Below are 20596 nucleotides of genomic sequence, written 5' to 3'. Positions count from 1 at the left end.
GGAAAAAACAAAAAACAAACGTGGAAAGTACAACAAAACCAATGAAATAAACCGCCAAAAATTAAAGATAAATAAAATTCAATAAAAGACCGAAATTTACAAGAAACTTATAATGATCAACGATTTACGGATATTTTAACTTAGCACTCTGGATGGCAGTTCATATTTGTTCGGATTTTGTGAAAATCACGGATATTGGAGAATAGCTTACTTTATTGTTGTTGGGAGTTTGATTTTAATTCTTGTAAGTTTTGGTCTTTTGTTGAATTTATTTATTTTTAAGTTTAGGCGGTTTTTCCCATTTGTTTTTAATCGTTTTATTTTGTATTTTCCGCGCTTGTTTTTTGGTTTTGCTTTTTCCTTGATTATGTTATTTTTGTACGCAGCAGAAGACAGGCGGTTGTTCTATCGAAATATCCGCTTTCTTTGTTTTCTTCAAAATTTTCGCTTGGCCTTTAAAAATCCCATTTTTGATCGTTTTCTTTCTTTATGTTATTTTGAAGGCTTGTAGTGTAGTGGAGCCATAAGGGATTAAAAGTCTTTGTTAACTTATTTACGTTGAATTTGAAAACCCAAGCTTAAAATCAGTTAGCATAAACGTGACCTAGGCAAAAAAATCAGTTGTGCTGCCATCTATACCTATAGTAAAGTAAATGAGAACACTTGGGGTAGTAAAAAATATCGCCATCTATGAATGTTTATGAATAAATGGCGGCCAGTAGAGAAGTGGATGTAACCGAACGAAATATTTTCTGATGTTACCAAAATTCACTTTATATTATCAAATATTAGTTATTTTTCTTTATCAAGAAAATATGAAAGGGTCGAATTTTCTTATCAAAACCTAAAGATTATGTTTTTGTTTTTTCACTGTTCTTGGGAAATTGGGAGATTAATAAGAGCACTTTGATTATAACAAACTCAGCTAGTTGGTAAATTCTGAGTGTTTTCGTTACCAACTGCATATGCTGAGTTTCTTGTACTTAAAGGTGCTTTTTTAAAAAAATTTATATGTAGTCGGTAACTAAAACTCGGAGTTTCCCAACTAGCTGAGTTTGTTGTACTCAAGTGTTTCATTTAATCTTCTGATACACAGTCAGCAACTAAAAGACTCGACATTTACCAGCTATCTGAGTTTTTTGTACTCAAAGGTGTTTTTTATTACATTTTTTTATATGCGGTTGGTAACTGAAACACTCAGAATTTACCGACTATTTCAATTTGTTGAACTCAAAAGTGCTTGTAATAGATTTTTTAAAGCTCATATAAAAGATATTGCTCATAACTACGTGCTTCCAATAAATTCCACCATCTGCAAGTTCCAAATGGCACTAAAAACACCACTTTTGGTGCCATGTCTCAAGTGGAAAAGCTTGGGCTATTGGGCTAGCCTATTAGGCTAGTAAACCTATAATTATTATAAACCTATTTATAAACCTATAAACCTAGGCTTGTAAACCTATTAGGTTTACAAGAACCCCTTCCGTACATTCCCCCTCCCAGCCCCCTTAGTAAGTTTCATAAATCGTCCACTCATCAGTAAGCTACTGAAACATCAGCAGGCTACCACACATCGTAGATAGATGTTTTATGGCTCAATTAGAAGCTATTGCTTATATTTCCTCGGTTTTTACAAATTCTAGCATCTATGAGATTTCCCAGATTTCAATTTTAACTAGTTTCCGGAGATAATTTGCAATGAACTCTTTGTCATGGTTGAAGCATTAGCTGCAATCTAGTAAAGAGTGAACCACAGGTCATAGTAATTAAAAGCTAAAAAACGTTAAAACGGTCTTTTTTTCTTTTTTTTTCAGGCCTAGCGGGTTAATAGAACATCATAGGGAGATGCCAAAGAGCTTATTCAAAAGCTATTTCTCATACTTCCGTGGCTTATATAAATTCCATCATCTGCAAGTGCCATATGGCACTAAAAAAGGCAATTTTATGCCGTTTATCAAGGGGTGATTCTAGTGGGCTACCAGAACATCTTAGATAGATTTTCGATGGCTCATATAAAAAATACTGCTCATACCAACGTTCTTCCTATAAATTCCACCGTCTGCAAGTTCAAATGGCACTGAAAACGGCACTTTTGGTGCTATGTCTCAAGTAGAAAAGTTGGGGATAGTTGACTACCAGAGCTTTTTAGAGTGATGTTTAATGGCTTACTAGACAACTTTTGATCTTATCTACGTGCTTTTTATCAACTCTACCATTTTTAAGTGAGATATAGCACTGAGAACAGGCACTGAGCACTTTTGGTTCCACTTATTAAATCTTGGAAGCATAAAACGGTATCATTGTAATAACTATGGTCCAAACCTTTAACTGGATGCTTGCAAGTACATCTCCCACATGTTCCTCCTGCAAGCCCCCTTAATAAGCTATGCGCTTAAAGTCCTACAAACGCCAATATATTAAATTACATTATTAGAGGCGTCTTTCTGTTAGTATACCGCTGGACTTCAAATTAGATTGTCATGGGTTCGATTCCAACTTGGATCTTTTTTCAATCATGGTTTGTCCTTTCTTATTATTACTTTTCAGATAATCCACTATTTTTGCAAATATGATGCACTCGCTTTTAATGCATATGCTGAGAAAGCTCATTTTAAACCTATTGCTCATACCTGCGTGCTTTTTTCTTTATCAATTTTTACCATTCATAAGTTCCGTATAGCACTAAAAACGTCATTTTTGATACCACTTCTTAAGCAGAAGAGTTTTAAGCATAAGACAGTACCATTAAAATAATTATCGTCTAAAGCCCTTAACTGGTGTTTTATAAGAACCCCTCACATATAATCCCCCACCAGACCCTCTTAGTTTCATAAATCACTTACTCATCTTTAAAGTAAAAGATTATTGCGAAAACAAATTAACTAAAAGTAAAAACTTTTCAACTAAAGATCTACCAAAAATTAAGCTTGGATGATCAACAGTTTTGAATTGAACCTTTAAACTTCACTCTGCGATGAAGCCTGTGTGCTAGCTCTAACGGGGGTAATTGAGGGAAAGAGACGTCCTTGCCCCCTTAGTTCTTTTAGGTTTTTTTGTTTGTTTTTGTAGACCCTAGACTTTGAAAAACACCTTTTTAGGTCATTCCATTGGAAACGGCACTTTTTTTTCATTTAAAGAAAATGGGGGAAACAACCGAAAGTATAATTTGTGGGAATGTGCCATCAAGTCAAACTTACAAAAAGGCGTTTAGGCATAAAAGCTTTTAAATGAGCCCTTAAACAGCTCTCTTTTGTTACAGTAGCCTTGTATTTTCTATTAGTCAGTAGGCGATTTAGAGAGCCCTGTCTTCATTATGGTTTTTTCAGGCGAAGTCGGCCGAGTAAAAACAACCTTTTGCTCATCGAAAATCAGACGTTCTTGCAAAACATGTATTGTTTTGTGAAGTGTCGATAATGAACTTTATGTTATAGACTGAAAGTTTCTCGTAGCTCTCAATGTTTTCTGCAGTATTTTCGCATCTTATCTCCCCTTGGTCGGTGACAATCAGAAATCATATTAAGTGAGGCATATTAAGTTCATAATAAGTATATAGTTACTTTTTAGAAGTGTGTTGCCGAATTCGAAGATGGGGCTGACAATCCTTCTTTGCAATTTTTTCTGGATTTTATGCTGGCATTGACTGTAAACTTTATTCCAATGCTCGAGCACAGCAACAGCTTTCTGAGTTAAATTTAATAGCGACCCCACTCCACAATACATTTAATCCGAAAATTGTCTCTGATCTTATACATGTCAGAAGAGCAATTCCTGACCCAAGTTCTTAGAAAATCCCAGATACTCCTTTAAGGAAAGCAATAAACTGTAAAGAGTAAACTCCCAAGTTAACCATGTTTCAAAATTAATTTTGTTTGCTTCGCTGAACATGAATTTAATATGTTGTGTCTTATATTTTTATAAAAAGTAGACTATAAGTCAAGTCCAAAAGAATATCTTTTTTAGTTGTTTATCTAGATAAACAACTAAAATCCAGAAATAAAAATGCAATCTTTTTCTTCAAAGTATCCTAAATTACATCTAAATCAATGACAATTTCAAACAAACTAAGATACACCTTGGAAGAACTTGAACAAATGTACCCTATGCATAATATGCACCTGACTTTTTCCAGTTCTCCCCATTATTGGGGTTTTGTTTAAAAAAGGTGAATGAAGATCAATTTAATGGTCTATTTTTGCTTTTCTTGCGTGAGAACAAAATGTTATTTGAAACTGCTGGAGAGGAAAGGCGAAATAGCACCCGACTAAAGTCGATTTTTTTTAATGCCTTGTTTTTCATCCTGCAAAGCAATAGAAGGCTCCAATTCATTTCAAACATAGAAAAGAAAAGGGAGGTTTCAAATTTTAAATTCAGATGCATAACAGATGCCCCTTAAAATATGGAACGGGGATTCTTTTTTTTTTGGTGAGATTATATCAAAAGATATTTTTCAAAATATAAAGACAACAACCATCAGAAATTTCTCTTTTCACTCCCGAAATAGAACCAAGGTCTTTCCGCGCTGATTGGCTGTGGGAGTGCCAGAGGTTAACGCATAGCCTAAAGATGTGTGTTGCAACCCTTCTATGGGCAAGATACGTCTCCGCACAACTGGTGCTGCGCTACACAGCCTAAATAGACACCAGTTACACGGAGTCGTATCTTGTACATAGAAGGATTTCAACACATATAAGCGTTAGCTTCCGGTACTCCCACTGCCATTCAATGCGGAAAGGTCTTGGCTCTATTAACCTCTGGCGTCCCACAGCCAATCAACGCGGAAAGATCTTGGCCCTGCCGTCGGTATCTTGACGATAGCTATGTGTTGCTTTTGAAAAATGTTTGCGCAACTGGTGCCTACATAGGCTGTGCTGTGGTATCTAATAATACCCAAAGAAGAGGTTGAATAATCTGAGATTTGACAAAAATTTGGAAATTTCTTTTTAAAAAATCCAGTTTTCAGTTATTAGAGAAAGAAGAATGTCCTACCGTGGTAGCAGAGGAGGATCGTTTAGAGGGTATATTTTTAAATCAAAACTTCACCATAAATTTGACCATTGGTGTATAGGCCTAGGCTAGCCTATATTAACAACCTCAGCCTTATGTTGGCTTGGCAGTGCCAATTCACAATCCGGGTATTAAGAAGGAAAAACTACTTGCTATTCAATACATCTGAAATTTACTTTATTATTGAAAAAAGCCTAACCATTTAGACAAGTAAAAACCCATTTGGAGTGGTAAAAGGGAATAAATCATTTTTAAACATTGCCCAAAATGGTAGTACTAAAAGATTTGTTAATTGTGAATTTTATTGAATTGGATCATTTTTAACCAGTGCTATGAATATATCATGTGGAAAGAATTGATTTATTATTGTGTAGCATGTAGGCTATAACAACTTTTCTTCACCCATTTCATTTGTCAAAAATAAGGAAATAGGTATCACCTTAGGGTCCATTAAAAGGCTTTAAATTGGATTTATGAGTGAATTGACTCTTATATTTAGAAAGGGTGTAAAAAAAAGCATTGAGTAGTGTGCTTGCCTTGTTAATTTCTCACTTACTGAATATTTGTATGTACTTACCAAATCTTGGAATGAGTCCCACTTCAGGGTCCATTTAAGGGCTCTTAAATTTGATTTGTAAGTGTGCTGATTAAAATGTTTTGGAAGAGCATTAAAAAGGTATTGAATAATGTCTCCATCTTGTCTTCACATAAGTAATAGAATTTTATCTAAGTTTGCCCATTTTTTAACATATAGATATATAGAATAGTTATTCTTAGATTGAATATAACCATGGTAGAATTTGTCTATGGTGTATACACCTGACTTTTATCCAGGTTTAAAATCCCATGTCCAAAACTGCATATTTTTTTTTCCATTTTTAGGCTCAAGGTTAAAGAATGTTTCCATGATTAGGCTCTAATATTGACTATGAGAATCTTTAAAATTGTGTATGGGTAAAATATTCCAGCTTTCCTATTAATCAAGCTAATAATATTCCTACTAATCAATCTAATTGCACTCAATGGTGAAAGCATCCATTTTGAGGTTATATAATAAAGATTTTAATGATTTAATTGATGATATGGTGATTTTGCATCCAACTCCTGGGTATCTTACCCTAGAACCATTGCCTTAGACTACAGTGAGTAATGTTCAAAGTGACATTAATAATATTACATTATTACTGTTCAGGAAGTGGTATGTTAGACAAAGAGTGACAAGATTTAAGAAAGGATTGAAAACAAACTTCCAAGTGTTCCTCAATTGTATTTATTCACCATGTATGTTTATTAAATGCAAGATAGTCTTGTTAAAATAACCAAAGTAATTAAATTTTAAGCCATTTCAATGCTTGGTAAAGTTCTAGTTAGGGAGATTCTTGCCATGTTGGAAAGTAGATGGATTAGGTAAGTAAAATTATCAGGGATGAATTGATGGTCTAATACATAACCTGGAAGATGTTTTTGAATTTTCATTTTTGCTCTTTCTTTCTAGTGCTTAGATATTGCATAGATCAGTGGTTCCCAACCGGTGGTACGCATACCCCAGGGGGTACCCAAAACCCTTGCAGGGGGTACGCAAAGGTCCCAAAATTAATTTAGTCTACATCTTTAAAACTTGTTTCTGACTCAGTTCCAACATTTCCCTCAAAATCAGATAACATAACCCATTGTACATAATTTCAGACTCATTTTCAAAACTTTCGCTTTCAGTAACCCGCTAATTTTTCTCCATAGCCATAAGGTCTTGATTTAAACTCAGCGAGTTCAGTATCTTGTCATCTGTTGAAACACAAAGTTCGTGAATTGTGGTTGCAAACAAAGATGGATAGATTCCTGATCAGGAATAACAAGAAGCCGAATGATGGTACCCAAAACTCTGAACCTGCACCTAAGAAGAAGAAATATGATGAATCATCTGTCAAAGTGCGTTGATATTTGTCAGAATACCTAGGGCTTGGATTTAGTGCGACAAAGTCTGATCCAGTGAATGCACAGTGTGTTCTTTGTGGTCAAGTCTTGGCCAACAGTTCCATGAAACCTGCACATATGAACCGACATCTCAGTACTGTGCACCCTTCTCATGTCAGTAAGTCCATAGAGTTTTTCAAGTGTAAACAAGAAGCATTTGCTAGTAACTGTTTGGAAATTGCAAAAGTGGCATCAGTTTCTTCAAAGGCTCTCTGGGCTTTGTATGCTGTTTCATATTTAGTTGCAAAACAGAAAAAACTGCACACCATCGCCGAATGTCTGATATTACCAGCACTAGTGAAAGTCAGTGAAATAATGTTTGACACGAAAACTGCTACTGCCCTTCAGTCTATACCTGTGTCGAACAATACCATTTCAAGAAGGATAGAAGACATTGCAAGCAATATTGTCATGCAGGTTATTGAGCAAATAAAGTTGACAAAGATGTTTGCATTACAGCTTGATGAAAGCACGGATGTGTCAGGTGAAGCCCAGGTGATCGTCTTTGTTTGATATCAAGATTGTTCTGACATAAGAGAAAATATTCTGTTTTGTCAAAACCTACAGTCAAGAACAACAGGAGAAGAACTATTCAAGGTGATTGACAAATTCTTCGCAGAAGGGGGCATCTTGTGGGACTGGTGTCTATCAGTTTGCAGTGATGGAGCTGCCGCCCTAACAGGGAAGAATAATGGGCTCATGGCCTGGATAAGGAAGAAAAATCCAAAGGTGAAGTGGTTGCACTGCATCATTCACAGGCAAGCTCTTGCATTGAAAAGGATGAACGCACATCTGCACGAGACCCTCAATGAGGCTGTAAAAGTGATCAACTTCATCAAAGCCCGACCACTGAACTCAAGAATGTTCAAGTTGCTGTGCCAAGAGATGGGTTCAGAACATCAACATTTACTTCTGCACACAGAAGTTCGCTGGTTGTCTTGTGGGAAGATTTTAAACAGACTTTTTGAGCTTCGACAAGAAGTTCATATGTTTCTTCTGGAGCAAAAATCTGCATTCAGTTCACTTTTTGAAAACCAGGACTGGGTCTGCAGGCTGGCCTATCTTGCGGATATTTTCGACAAACTGAATGACTTGAATCTGTCAATGCAAGGTTTCTGGATGGACGAACTCTCCCTGAATTTGAAGATGTGTGCTTTCATCAAGAAATTGGAGTTCTGGCTTAAAAAGGTTCAAAGAAACAGCGTTAGTGTCTTCCCGACCCTTGACAAGTTTGCGGATGATAGTGAAATTGATAACCTCAACACAATCTGTGATTGTATTCGTGAGCATCTGACAAAGTTGCGAGATGAACTTGTGTCATATTTCCCATCGATTATGAACCAATATAGAACGCAGGATTGGATCCAAAATCCATTTGTTGAAGACGTGACCTCAAGCTCCGGTCTTAGTGACAAGCTTACAGAGAATCTGATCGAACTTGCCAGTGATCGCGCCTTAGAACTGAAATTCCAAAATGTAACTGTTTCCCAGTTTTGGCTGGAGGTGAAAGGAGAATACAAGGAACTAAGTGAAATCGCCATGTCTGCTTTGTTACCATTCGAATCCACTTACCTTTGTGAAGTGTCATTTTCGGCAATGTCATTGATCAAAACCAAACACAGAAACAGACTGAGTGTACAAAATGACCTTATAATTGCCGTTAGTGACATTGAGCCAAGATTTGATAATATTTTAGCAAAAAAGCAGCCTCAAGTTTCTCATTGATTTTGTACGTACATTTAAGCACCGTCATATTGGACAATAAATCTTGTGTTTTTGAAAATCTGATTTTAGTTAAGAAAAAAGTAAAACAACGATTCTCAAGAAAGGGGTACGCAAACTTTTTGGGCCTTGACTAGGGGTACGCGGACCGAAAAAGGTTGGGAACCACTGGCATAGATGACATTTTTTTACATATCTAAATTTTGACAGAAACATTTCACTATTTCTGGAGGAGGGGGGCTGTCCCCTTTTCATTGGCTAGTTTCATCTAGTTTTTGAAGATGGAATTCACATAGTTTTAGGAGGATTTTGAGCTGTATCAAGGCTTTTTCCTTAATTGAAGAAATAGATTTTCAAATCTTTAAAGCATCATAAATCAGAATTGAATAAAGGCATAAGCCTCTTCATGCTTATGCAACAACTGAAAAAGTAAGGAAATTTGAGTTCTTGTTATGAATAGACCCAAGATTAGTCCAGGTGACATGTTGTTGGTACTCTTCCAATTTTATCATCAGAATTTTAACACCTGAAATGCACTGAATGACAATAGTACAATGCACTGCATAACTTAGTATATAACAAGAATAGAACTATGTTTATGTGAGCTAGGGGTTAACTCTACTCTGGAGTTGAGAGTAATGTGAAATCAGGTGCAGCAACTAAAACTGGAACATCAGTAGAATGCTCTTGACCAGAATTTTTCATTTTTGTTTATCAGGACCTCTGGAAAGTAGCTTTCAGACTTTGAAGCATGATTTGCATGACAAGGTGGGATGAACCTACAAGGAACTACCTACAAGTCCAAATTGGTGGACTACTGTATGTGTAATGGGACTTTTCATTCATGGAAAGTTAGCACCCTGTAAGGTGAAAAGAGGTGTATTTTTGCAATCCTCTATGGCCTGAATTTGGTAAAGGACCTCAAACATAGTTTTGTTCAAATTAGGGTATGAAAAGATGATTTCTAGCCCATGCTTCTACCCCATCTATGTTTGTAAGGCTGCAAAGTGTATTTGGAAAAAGCCTACACCTGGTTTAACTACTAATTAAAAGTTGAATGCACCATGGATTCTTGCAGAAATTTTCTTTAGGGTAGGGACATATTCCTCCAAGCAAACAAAATATGTGTTATAAAAAACTAGAATTTTATGGGATTAATGATAAAAGTAATTTTTTTTAGTAGGGAAGGAGGGATAAAGTTCATTTACACATTATGGGGATGATATTTGAGCTTAACTTTAAATTTGGATAAACCAAACAATTGTGATACTCCAATGATAATTTAAATCACATTTGTGCTGGCCCTCATCAGGGTTGCTGTATTTATTAATAGCCCACCAGGCTACTTGAGCTCAATTTGCTTTCTTTAGCTCATCATTGGAATAGAAAAGCAATAATACACACCTGCAAGATCCTTGATTATAAAACAATCCCTAATTTCCTTTGTCCTGACAATTTCGGAGAGATAAGAGGGTAAATTTGAAATCTTTCATACCATACTAATGCAACAAGTATAGATGTAGACCTATTCCTCTCAAAACATACAGTTAAATAATAAAGTAAAGCTGTGGAACCTAGAGTTTCTGCATCAAGTATTGAAACTTTTTCACATATCTATTCATAGTGTTTGTTCATACTACTAAAGTTCATCTTATTTGTGCAATGTGGCAGCTGATTTTGATGTTTGCCAGTAGCTTAAAGATGTGTCCTTATCACTGACAAGTATAATTTCTGAAAGTACTTTTAACCCTCTGTAAAAGTTGTTCCAGTTGTGTACCCTTTTTAAATAGCCTACATGGTTTGGGTTTGTGTTTTAGTTTCTTTTGTACTGTTTTTTATTTTATGCATATAGAAGAGGATCAGGCCCAAGAAAAAGCTTGGGAAAAAATGATCAACCAGGCCAATCATTAAGAGCACCAAGGTGGAACACATTGCAGCTTGCACCTTTTGAGAAAGATTTTTACATCCCACATCCTGCAGTGCAGCATAGGTAAGCTCTCTCTCTCTTTTGCCAATAGAGTTGTGCTCATTCTTCTTTCACTGCACTATCCAAAGCTTAACTCTTAGCTTCCTCCTTTGAAGTCCTCACCTTTAAATGCTCCCTTTCTGCATCTTCCTACCTTGTTCCTACACTTCTTCAAGGGCCCTGTTCAGGGACAAATTCCTCTCAACTTATATTTTGTTTTTCTCCATGTGGACTGTCAAAAAGATAATTTTTTGACAATCTGTCATATATAGAATTTGACCTAATCATCATCTACGTTACTAAGGGTGCAATCCGGACTCAACAAGTAGCTACTAAATGTAATCTTTATCATTATCATCATCAGTGAAACCATCAGATTGTAACATATTTTATTTATTCCTGATTTACTCTTCTAGTCTTTGATAAGGATAAATAGTGGATCTAAAGGTAAGTATTGAATTGAAATTTGGCCTCTTATGCTTAAAACCTTTTTAAGCATTTAACTGTCTAAATGACTTTCAATTCTTTTAACTGTTTGACCCTAACTGTTTTCACTTTTGAAGCCTTGTCACAAGACCCGACTCTTGTCTTTTTCAACAGAACAAAAATAGTATCTAACTATTTGACTCTAACTGCTCTCACTTTTGAAGCCTCATCACAAGGCTAGACAGATGGATGATCTTTTGCTATATACAGGGATCGGCCCTATTCACTAAAACCACTTTTTGTCGCTTTTTTGGGGCATGCCACCATTTTGGTGAGTTTGTTATTAAAATCACTATTTTTGTTTGTATTTTGAGTTTTATTTGAGCAATTTAGTGAACAAGCGGAAGGTAAGACAGTTAAGTTCCTAAAAAAGATAAGCTCTACTCTTGATATATAATTCTGCCATAGCTGCTCATAGGCCTTTGTGCCCTGAACATCCACTCAAACTGAATCCAGAGAAGCTGCACAGTTTAGTCAAGATTCTTAGTTATGTTTCCAATATTTGCCTCTCTTTTGATGTTTGACTAATTAAAAAACCTTTCAAAAAGACAAGTTTTTCAAAGAAAAGTAAAGAGTTCCATTAAGCCAAGAATGAGCAAAAATAGTCAAATAATCTTCTAAGAGCAAAACTACCACAAATCATTATCTATAAATAAATGAAACTCGAAAAGAACAAAATTACAACAAATAGCTGACTTAAACTCAAGACAAGCAAAAATTAATATGAGTAGGGCCGATAACCCCTATGCCTTCTCAAGACCAGAACACCATTTGCGCTTTACTAAAAAAATAAACAAACAAATGAACGTGGATTATCAGTTAAATTGGCATATACTGACATGTCTTCATTAATGTTTTGATATTTATTCATTTATGAAAGTAAAAATTATTGTCAGCCCTACTCATGCTAATTTTGGTTTGTTTTGAGTTTAACTTGGCTATTTACTGTAATTGTGTTGCAAGAGCAACACCTTGGTTTTGTTGTTTTTTGTTTTTTTTTTTCTAGCACCCCGATTTCAGCTTATTCCCAGAAAGTTGTAAAAACCTCTGCTGTTTTTACAGAAAGTGTAAACCTTAGGCTGGATTGATGAATATGACCTTGCATTTTGGACAGCTTCATAGAACTCTTGCCTGGGGCCAAAAAAGATGGTTTTTGCTTGTGTTTCTACCCATTTCTGTTCGTGATTTTTGCTGAGTTTATCATTCGGTTTTTCGCACTTGGAATTGCAGTAGAGAAATGGTACCAGATAAGTCTCTTAAACTTCAAAAGTTCTCTCATTGCTAAATAAATTAGAGTTTATCCTTTGCTCCTTTCTGAGTAATTACGCTAGAAACTTTGCCTACGGCAAAAAAGTCAACTTTTGAACTAAGACAGAGAGATTTTTTTTTAGCTCTTAATGAGCTGATCAAAGTGTATGTCATCACTTTAGCACATAAGTGTATGGTAGAAAAATTCCTTCGTGAGATATACCAGTTTAAAGGGGTTGACAGCTTCAGTAGTAAGATACACACTGAAACCAAAAATAGGCCTATGCAAAAATGGTATCAGATGTGTCTCTTAAACTTTAAAAGTTCTCTCACTGCTAAAGAAATTAAAGTTTATCCTTTGCTCCTTTCTAAATGATGACGTTAGAAACTTGGCCTACGGCAAAAAGTCAACTTTTGAACTAAGACAGATCGGTTTTTTTTTCGACGGCAGTCAATAGCTCTTGATGAGCTGATCAAAGTATGTCAGCTATTTTTTGGTAGAAAAATTCCTTCATGAGATATACCAGTTTGAAAGTTCAAAGGAGTTGACAATTTCAGTAGTAAGATACACATTGAAACCAAAATTAGGTCGATACCAATTGTGAGACATATAGGGGAGTTTTAAGCAACAGTTGGCTGTTAGCTCATAATCATCTTCGGCAATGAGGGGTTCGTAACTTTTGCTAGTTGTTGTACCTATTATTTGTTTCGGGTGTATTTGATGGTAAGACCAATTTGGTTCCAGTGGCAAGACTTGTAGGGGACTTGTAAGTAATAATCAGCTCATAGGCTACAATCATCGTCAACAATTAGAGGGTTGCAACTTTTGCTAGGTGCAATGAGGGGTTTGCAACTTTTGCGAGTTGGTGTACCTAGTATTTATTTTAAGATCCTTACAGATTAACAGCTTCAGCGTTTAATCGAAGCGAGGAAACAAAACCAAAGTGTTGCTCTCGCAACCCTTTACTCGCCGAAATCGAACAAAGGTTGCCGTATGCCGTAACACCTCACGTTGCCCATGCAACGTAGATCTGGTTTCTGTTTGTTTTGAGTTTTATTTATTTATTGATAGTGATTTGTGGTAGTTTTACGCTTGGAAGATGATTTGACTTTATTTTTGCTCATTTTTAGCTTAATGGAGCTCTTTACTTTTATTTGAAAAAACTTGTCTTAAGGAGAAGTCTTTTTAATTAATTTATGTTCGTTTTTTATTGACCTGGTCTTTTTCATGAAGAAAAAATGTTTTATATTCTTTTCAGTTTTGTACTATAAGAATCCGTAGAAGTAGTAATAGTTGTATCCCCAAAATTTCAACTTAATGCCCCCAGTCTTTCTCGATATATTGCTGAAGTGTCTTATTGGCAACCATTTAACACAATGCCTTTTGATTTATATTTAGAGTACGGTAACATGTAGTTTTAAACTATAATGGGACAATTGCATAATTTTGGGGATTGACATGCCGAATATCCCTAAAGACATAGTTGCTGGACCGTTCTACTCTGCTTAACAAAATGGTTGTCTCACAATTTTGACTGGATGTGTTTGGAAAATGAATGGGCTTTAGAGTAGGGCTGATTGCCATCCAATCTCTTGTTACTCTTAAAAAGGGCACCAGACACTCGCGCTATAACTGGAGTGCATACCCCTTGCTATATCTAGTGAGAACGTTTTAAACAAGCAAAAACAAAGGGAAAATATTTTAAATGTATTTTGTTTTCCACTAAAGTGCAAATTATGTTCTGATCTTGAGAAGGTATTGGGATTGTCAGTCCTACTTCGTGTTAATTTTTGCTCGTTTTGAGTTTGACTCAGTTATTTATTAAATAAAAAAAACAAGTTTTTTTTAACTGAAAGTAAGGAGCGACATTAAAACTTAAAACGAACAGAAATTACTTCGTATATGAAAGGACATTCCTCGTCAACGCCCCGCTCTTTACGCTAAAGTTTGACTCTTTCAACTCTACTTTTTAAAACAGTAAAAAACTTTAGCGTAAAGAGCGGGGCGTTGATGAGGAAGCAGCCCCTTTCATACACGAAATAATTTCTGTTCGTTTTAAGTTTTAATGTCACTCCCTACTTTCAGTTAAAAAAACTTGTTTTTTTTTTTGATTTAATTTCTGAACGTTTTTGAATCAATGCATATTTTGATTTTGGCTCTCTGCAGATGAATAATTAAAAACGAAATTTGCATTTTTTTTTTTTTTTTTAGCTAAATGGCTTTCTCAGAGTTTTGATTGAATGATTTTGAGCAAAAAAAAAAAAAAAGCGGGCGAGGAGGCCTAGTTGCCCTCCGATTTGTTGGTTACTTATAAAGGCAACTAAAACTTTTAATTTTTTACGAATGTTTTTATTAGTAAAAGATATACGTAACTTACAAATTAGCTTACGTAACGAACTTTTGTATTCTCATGTTTTTATTACGTATATGAGAGGGTTCACCCCCTCGTCAGTACCTCGTTCTTTACAGTAAAGCTTAAATTTTGTCCCAATTCCTTAAGAATAACCCCTGAATCACAAAAGCCGTAGGATAAATAGTTGAAATTACTAAAAATACTTTAGCGTAAAGAGTGGGGTATTAGGAGGAGGTGAGCTCATCATATGCGTAATAATTTCTGTTCGTTTTAATGCTTCTCCTTACTTTCAGTTGAAAAAACTTTTTCATATTTATTTTTTCATTGTTTTTTTAACACTGATAGAAAATCCTGCGCTCCCTTCATGAAAATTTTCTTCCCCGACGACAAATTCCTCCAAGGAAAGTTTCCCCAACATATCTCCCTCTTCTCAACCCCCCCCCCAACCTAAAAATCCCCCTGAAAACTTCTGTACACTTCCAAATAACCATTACTATATGTAAGCACTGGTCAAAGTTTGTAACTTGTAGCCCCTCCCACGGGGACTGTGGGGGAGTAAGTCGCCCCAAAGACATAGTTATAAGGTTTTCGACTACGGTGAATAAAATGGCTATCTCAGAATTTTGATCCGGTGACTTTGGGAAAATAATTGGCGTGGGAGGGAGCCTAGGTGCCCTCCAATTTTTTTGGTCACTTAAAAAGGGCACTAGAACTTTTCCATTAGAATGAGCCTTCTCGCAAGATTCTAGGACCACTGGGTCGATAGATCACCCCTGGGAAAAAAACAACAACAAAAAACAAACAAATAAACACGCATCCGTGATCTGTATTCTTGCAAAAAAATGCGAAATTCCACATTTTTATAGATAGGAGCTTGAAACTTCCACAATAAGGTTCTCTAATACCCTGAATCTGATGATGTGATTTTCGTTAAGATTTTATGACCTTTAGGGGGTGTTTCCCCCTAAAAATGAGGCAAATTTTCTGAGGCTCGTAACTTTTGATGGGTAAAACTAATCTTGATGAAACTTATATATTTGAATTCAGCATTAAAATTCGATTCTTTTGATGTAACTATTGGTATCAAAATTCCATTTTTTAGAGTTTTGTTTACTATTGAGCCGGGTCTCTTCTTACTACTGTTCTTTACCACGAACTATTTGATTGTATGATGTAAAGAAAATATGTTCAAAATGTCTTAACTTTTTTAAATTAAAAATTATTAAAACTTTAAGGAATATATATCAGTATATGTAGACTAAACTGACAATCCACAGGTTTTTTTTTTTTTCAGTAAAGGGCAAATTATGTCCTGGTCATGACAAGGTATGGGGGTTGTCAAAGACATAATTTTCAGGCCTTTCAACTACACTGAACAAAATGGCTATCTCAAAATTTTGATTATATGTGTTTTTGAAATTAATGGGCCTGTGGGGGAGGCTTGTTGCCCTTCAATCACTTTTGACTCTTCAAATAGAATGAGCCTTTTTCGAAGTATCTGCGACAGCAAATGGCTATCTTAAAATTTCTATCAGATGCATTACGAGAAAATACGAGGTTTGGAGGGGAGGGGGATATCCATCCTTTGATCACGCTGAATCTTAAAAAGGATACTAGAACTTCTGATTACCAATCCAACGGGCCCTCCTGAAGTATACGATCACCCTTTCTATATATACCTTATATGCCCCCAGGACATAAATAACCTTGTTCTGAGGGCTTGGGAGGGTGGGTTGTCATCCTCAGACATAATTTACGGTCCTTTCAATTACGTTGAACAAAATGGCTATCTCCAAATTTTAATTGGACGTGTTTAGAGAAATGGTGGGCGGGAGAGGAGAGGTAGTTGCCCTCCAGTCACTTCGACTATTAAAAAGGGCAATTGCTCTTTCAATTTCTAATCGAATGAGCTGTTTTCGTATTTTCTACGACAATAAATAGCCATCTCAAAACTTCTGTCAGGTGCATTTCGGTAAAATACGAGGTTCGGTGGATGTATCCACCCCTTATCACTCTGAGTCTTAAATAGGGCACTAGAACTTCTGATTACGAATCCAATGAGCCCCCTTCGAAGTTTATACAATCACCCTTTCTATATTTACCTTATATGCCCCCTGGGCATAAAGTGCAACTCTTGCCCTGAAGGCTGTGGGGGGCTGTGATCTTCAAAAACATAATTTCCGAGAATTTCAATTACGTTGAACAAAATGACTATCTCAAGATTTTAATTGAATTTGTTTGAGGAAATGGTGGGTGGGAAGGGGGCTAGTTGTCTTCCAATCACTTCCAACTATTAAAAAGGGCCCATGCCTTTTCAATTTCCAATCCAATGAGCTGTTTTTGAAGTCTCTACGACAGCAAATTGCGATTTCAAAATTAAAATCAGACGCATTTCGGGAAAATACGAGGTGTGTGTGTGTGGACCAGGGTATCCACCGTCCGATCACTTTGAATCTTAAAAAGGGCACTAGAACTTCTGATTACCGATCCAATGAACCCTTTCCTAAGTTTATACGATCATCCTTTCTATATATACCTTATATGCCCCCAGGGCATAACTTACAACCCTTGCCCAGACGGTCTTGGGGTGTTTTTATCATCAAAAACATAATTTCCAGACCTTTCAATTACGTTGAACAAAATGACGATCTAAAAATTTGGCTTGGATGGGTTTGGGGGAATGGTGGGTGTCGGAGGAGGGTTAGTTGTCCTCCAATCGCTTTCGACTATTGAAAAGGGCACTAGTCCTTTCAATTTCCAGTCGAATGAGCTCTGTTTGATTTCTAAGACAACAAACGGCCATCTTCAAATTTCAATCAGATGCATTTCGGGAATATGAGGTGCGGGGGGCTATCCACCTTCTGATCCCTCAGAATCTTAAAAAGGTCACTAGGATTTTTGATTACCTATCCAATGATCCTCCTCCTAAGTTTATACGATCACCCTTCCTATATATACCTTATATGCCCCTAGGGCATAACTTACAACCTTTTTTTTGAGGACTCTAAGGGATTTGTCATCCTCAAAGACAGGATTTTTTGGCCCTTTCAAGTACGTTGAACAAACGGCAATCTCAAAATTTTGTCTGGATGTGTTTGATAAAATGGTAGGCGTGAGAGGGAGTTACTTGCCCTCTATGAGATACATGTCAGGAAAATACGAGGTATGGGGGGCTTATCCACTCTCTGATGTCTGAATCATAAAAAGAGCACTAGAACATCCTATTTCCAATCCAATGACACTATTCTGAAGTTTCTACGACCAATGTTTCTATACAAACTTTATATGCCCCAAGGGCACAACCTACAACCCTTGCCTTGAGGGCTTGGGGGGGGGGGAGGTTGTCATCCTCAAAGATATAATTTCCGGACCTTTTTATTACGCTGAACAATCTCCAAATTTTGATTGGATGTGTTTGGGGAAATGGTGAGCGTAAGAGGGGGGTTAGTTGCCCTCTAATCACTTCTAACCATTAAAAGGGACACTAGCCACTTCAATTTCCAGTCTAATAAGCCTTTTTAGAAGTTTTTACGACAACAAATGTCCATCTCAAAATGCCACCAGGACATAACCTACAACCCTCGCCAAGAGGGCTGTGGGGGGGGGGCTTATCATCGTCAAAGACATAATTTTCGGATCTTTCAACTATGTTCAACAAAATGGCTGTCTCAAAATTTTGATTGAATGTGTTTGGGGAAATGGTGGGCGTGGGTGGGGGGTTAGTTGCTCACCAATCACTTTCATCTATTGAAAAGGGTACTAGCCCTTTCAACTTTCAATTGAATCGGCCCTTTTCAAATTTTTAACCACAAATCCTTCGATACGAAGTGCCCTGGTCTAAAAAAAAATAATAAATAATACATTGTGCCCACATCGCTCTTCACTTAGGCAGTGCCTTTGTGCTTACTATGATTCTTACCTGTTGAGGATACAAAATTAAAATCTATAAGTGTAGGGGACATCAAAACTTAAGAAGGAATAAGCGTTTTTTCATTGGCTTTATCAGTTATTAATAGAAACAAACCCTGTTTTTGTGATGAAATTAAAGAGCGAAGTTGTAACTTAAAACGAGCAAAAAATATGATCCCTTAATCCGTTCCGTTCTAAAGTGTCTAGAGCTTTATGAAAAGCAAAAAGAAATAACTGGATTAATGATTATTATATCATTATTAGGAGAAACAGTTCCTTAGCTACTAGTCGTGTTTAAATCAATCTATCGACTCTTAGAATTTTGCTAGAGCTCATACCATATGAGCCTTTGGCTCCTCTGACCTCATCACAAGTGCCATATGATCTCTTAGCTTTTTTTTTTTTTTTTTTTTTTTTTTTTTTTTTTTTTTTTTTTGCTTTGTGATGATTTTTTTTTTTGCTTTGTGATGGTTTTTTTTTTGCTTTGTGATTAGACTGGAAAGTAGAAGTGATTTAAGTCAAATGTGTAATCATGATAATACCTAATGTTCAGGTAACAAAGGTTTTTCTTTGTTACTTGAATGTTTTTCATTTTGTCCTGCTAGAGGAATTGAGCAGTAAATTTGTCGATGAGGGAATCTTGAAATATTTGTTGATCTTGAAATATTGATCTTCTACCATATATGCCCACTGTATTTTTTTTTCTGCTTCATGATTAGACCGGAAAGTAGAAGTGATTTAAGTCTAAGGTCTAATCATAACAATACTGATTATTCAAGTAACAAAGGTTTTTCATTTTGTCCTGCTAGAGGAATTGAGCAGCAAATTTTTTGATGAGGGAACAAATTCCTTCTGGCGATTTTCTTTATGTGCGAAAATCGGGTCTTTTTTTTAGCAACTTATTCACGGGGAATTTCTGCATCTGATATTCCCGTGTCGTAAAAATTGATAGATTGTAACGTAACATAACCCTATTCTTCTTTATGGTTATCTACCTCATTAATGGTTGGACGTATACAAACACATGAATATTTATGAGTCGAACCTTTTCATGCAGGAAGGGTAAAAAAAAAACTTCATCTCTTCTTCTTTTTTTAGGTCTCACCAGGAGGTAGAAGCCTTCCGTAGAAGTCAAGAGATCACAGTATTTGGCAATCAGATACCACATCCAATCACCCAGTTTCTTGAAGGGAATTTCCCAGATTACGTCATGAGTGAAATAATGCAAGTTCCTTTCTATCTTATACTTAGGCTATTTGAGTTCTTTTGATACCAAAGTCCACTTCATAAATTTTGTTGAGACTCATTTGCCAAACCGATAACGCCAGTAGTCTAGGCTTAAGTTGTCTTAGATTAAGCATAAGTTAATTTATCTCTTAACTTAGGCTGAAAATTAAGTACCAACTCGATTACATAGACTCTTCATGCTTTATCATCAGTGTCAATCCGTCACTAATGCCAAAATAAGCTATGTTGTGATATTGATAGATAACCTGTTCTCCACAATGTGTGAAGGGAACGTCGAAATACAGTTTTTTGTGTCTTTTTTACTTTTTGTTCAGATTTTTGTGTCGCATCTCTCGAATGACTAATTAACTTTGTAAAAAAAAAAACTTTGGAAAAGAAGAGCTAATTCACAGTTTGAAATTATCCAAACTGTAATACCTGACTGTTTGGCATGCACAATTTCACGTTTTTAGTAGCCTCTGGCCTTTTCCTCCTGTTTCTTATGGGTTTATTTGTGTATTGGGATGATAGAGCGATGTAGTGGGCACAAGTGACGCATCAATGATTGTCTGGTGCCCAGCTACGTAGGCCCCGTGGAAATCGAAGGGAAGTAATTTTTTATATTGAAGGCACAAAAAAGGCATTTTTCAGAACCTAGTGGCATGGCTGTTTTTTTTCTTATGCCTATACCACAAAAACAGTATTTTTT

The 20596-nt window shown here is 36.0% G+C and overlaps 1 protein-coding gene across 1 annotated transcript in view; it reads left to right on the top strand.

Moving 5' to 3' along the window:
• The first annotated feature begins 4819 nt into the window (after window positions 1–4819).
• LOC136026173 (probable ATP-dependent RNA helicase DDX5) overlaps window positions 4820–20596 on the top strand; it is a 69674-nt gene continuing 53897 nt past the window's right edge. Inside the window, exons 1-3 of the mRNA XM_065702497.1 lie at window positions 4820–5015; window positions 10550–10687; window positions 19759–19884. Coding sequence (XP_065558569.1) covers window positions 4978–5015; window positions 10550–10687; window positions 19759–19884 — 302 coding nt within the window. The 5' untranslated portion in view covers window positions 4820–4977. The remainder of the gene's footprint in view (window positions 5016–10549; window positions 10688–19758; window positions 19885–20596) is intronic.

This window comes from Artemia franciscana, chromosome 4 (assembly GCF_032884065.1).
Source record: "Artemia franciscana chromosome 4, ASM3288406v1, whole genome shotgun sequence".
NCBI lineage: Eukaryota > Metazoa > Arthropoda > Branchiopoda > Anostraca > Artemiidae > Artemia > Artemia franciscana.
The sequence above is the reverse complement of the archived record's forward strand: the minus strand, read 5'-3'. Positions and strand labels throughout refer to the sequence as shown.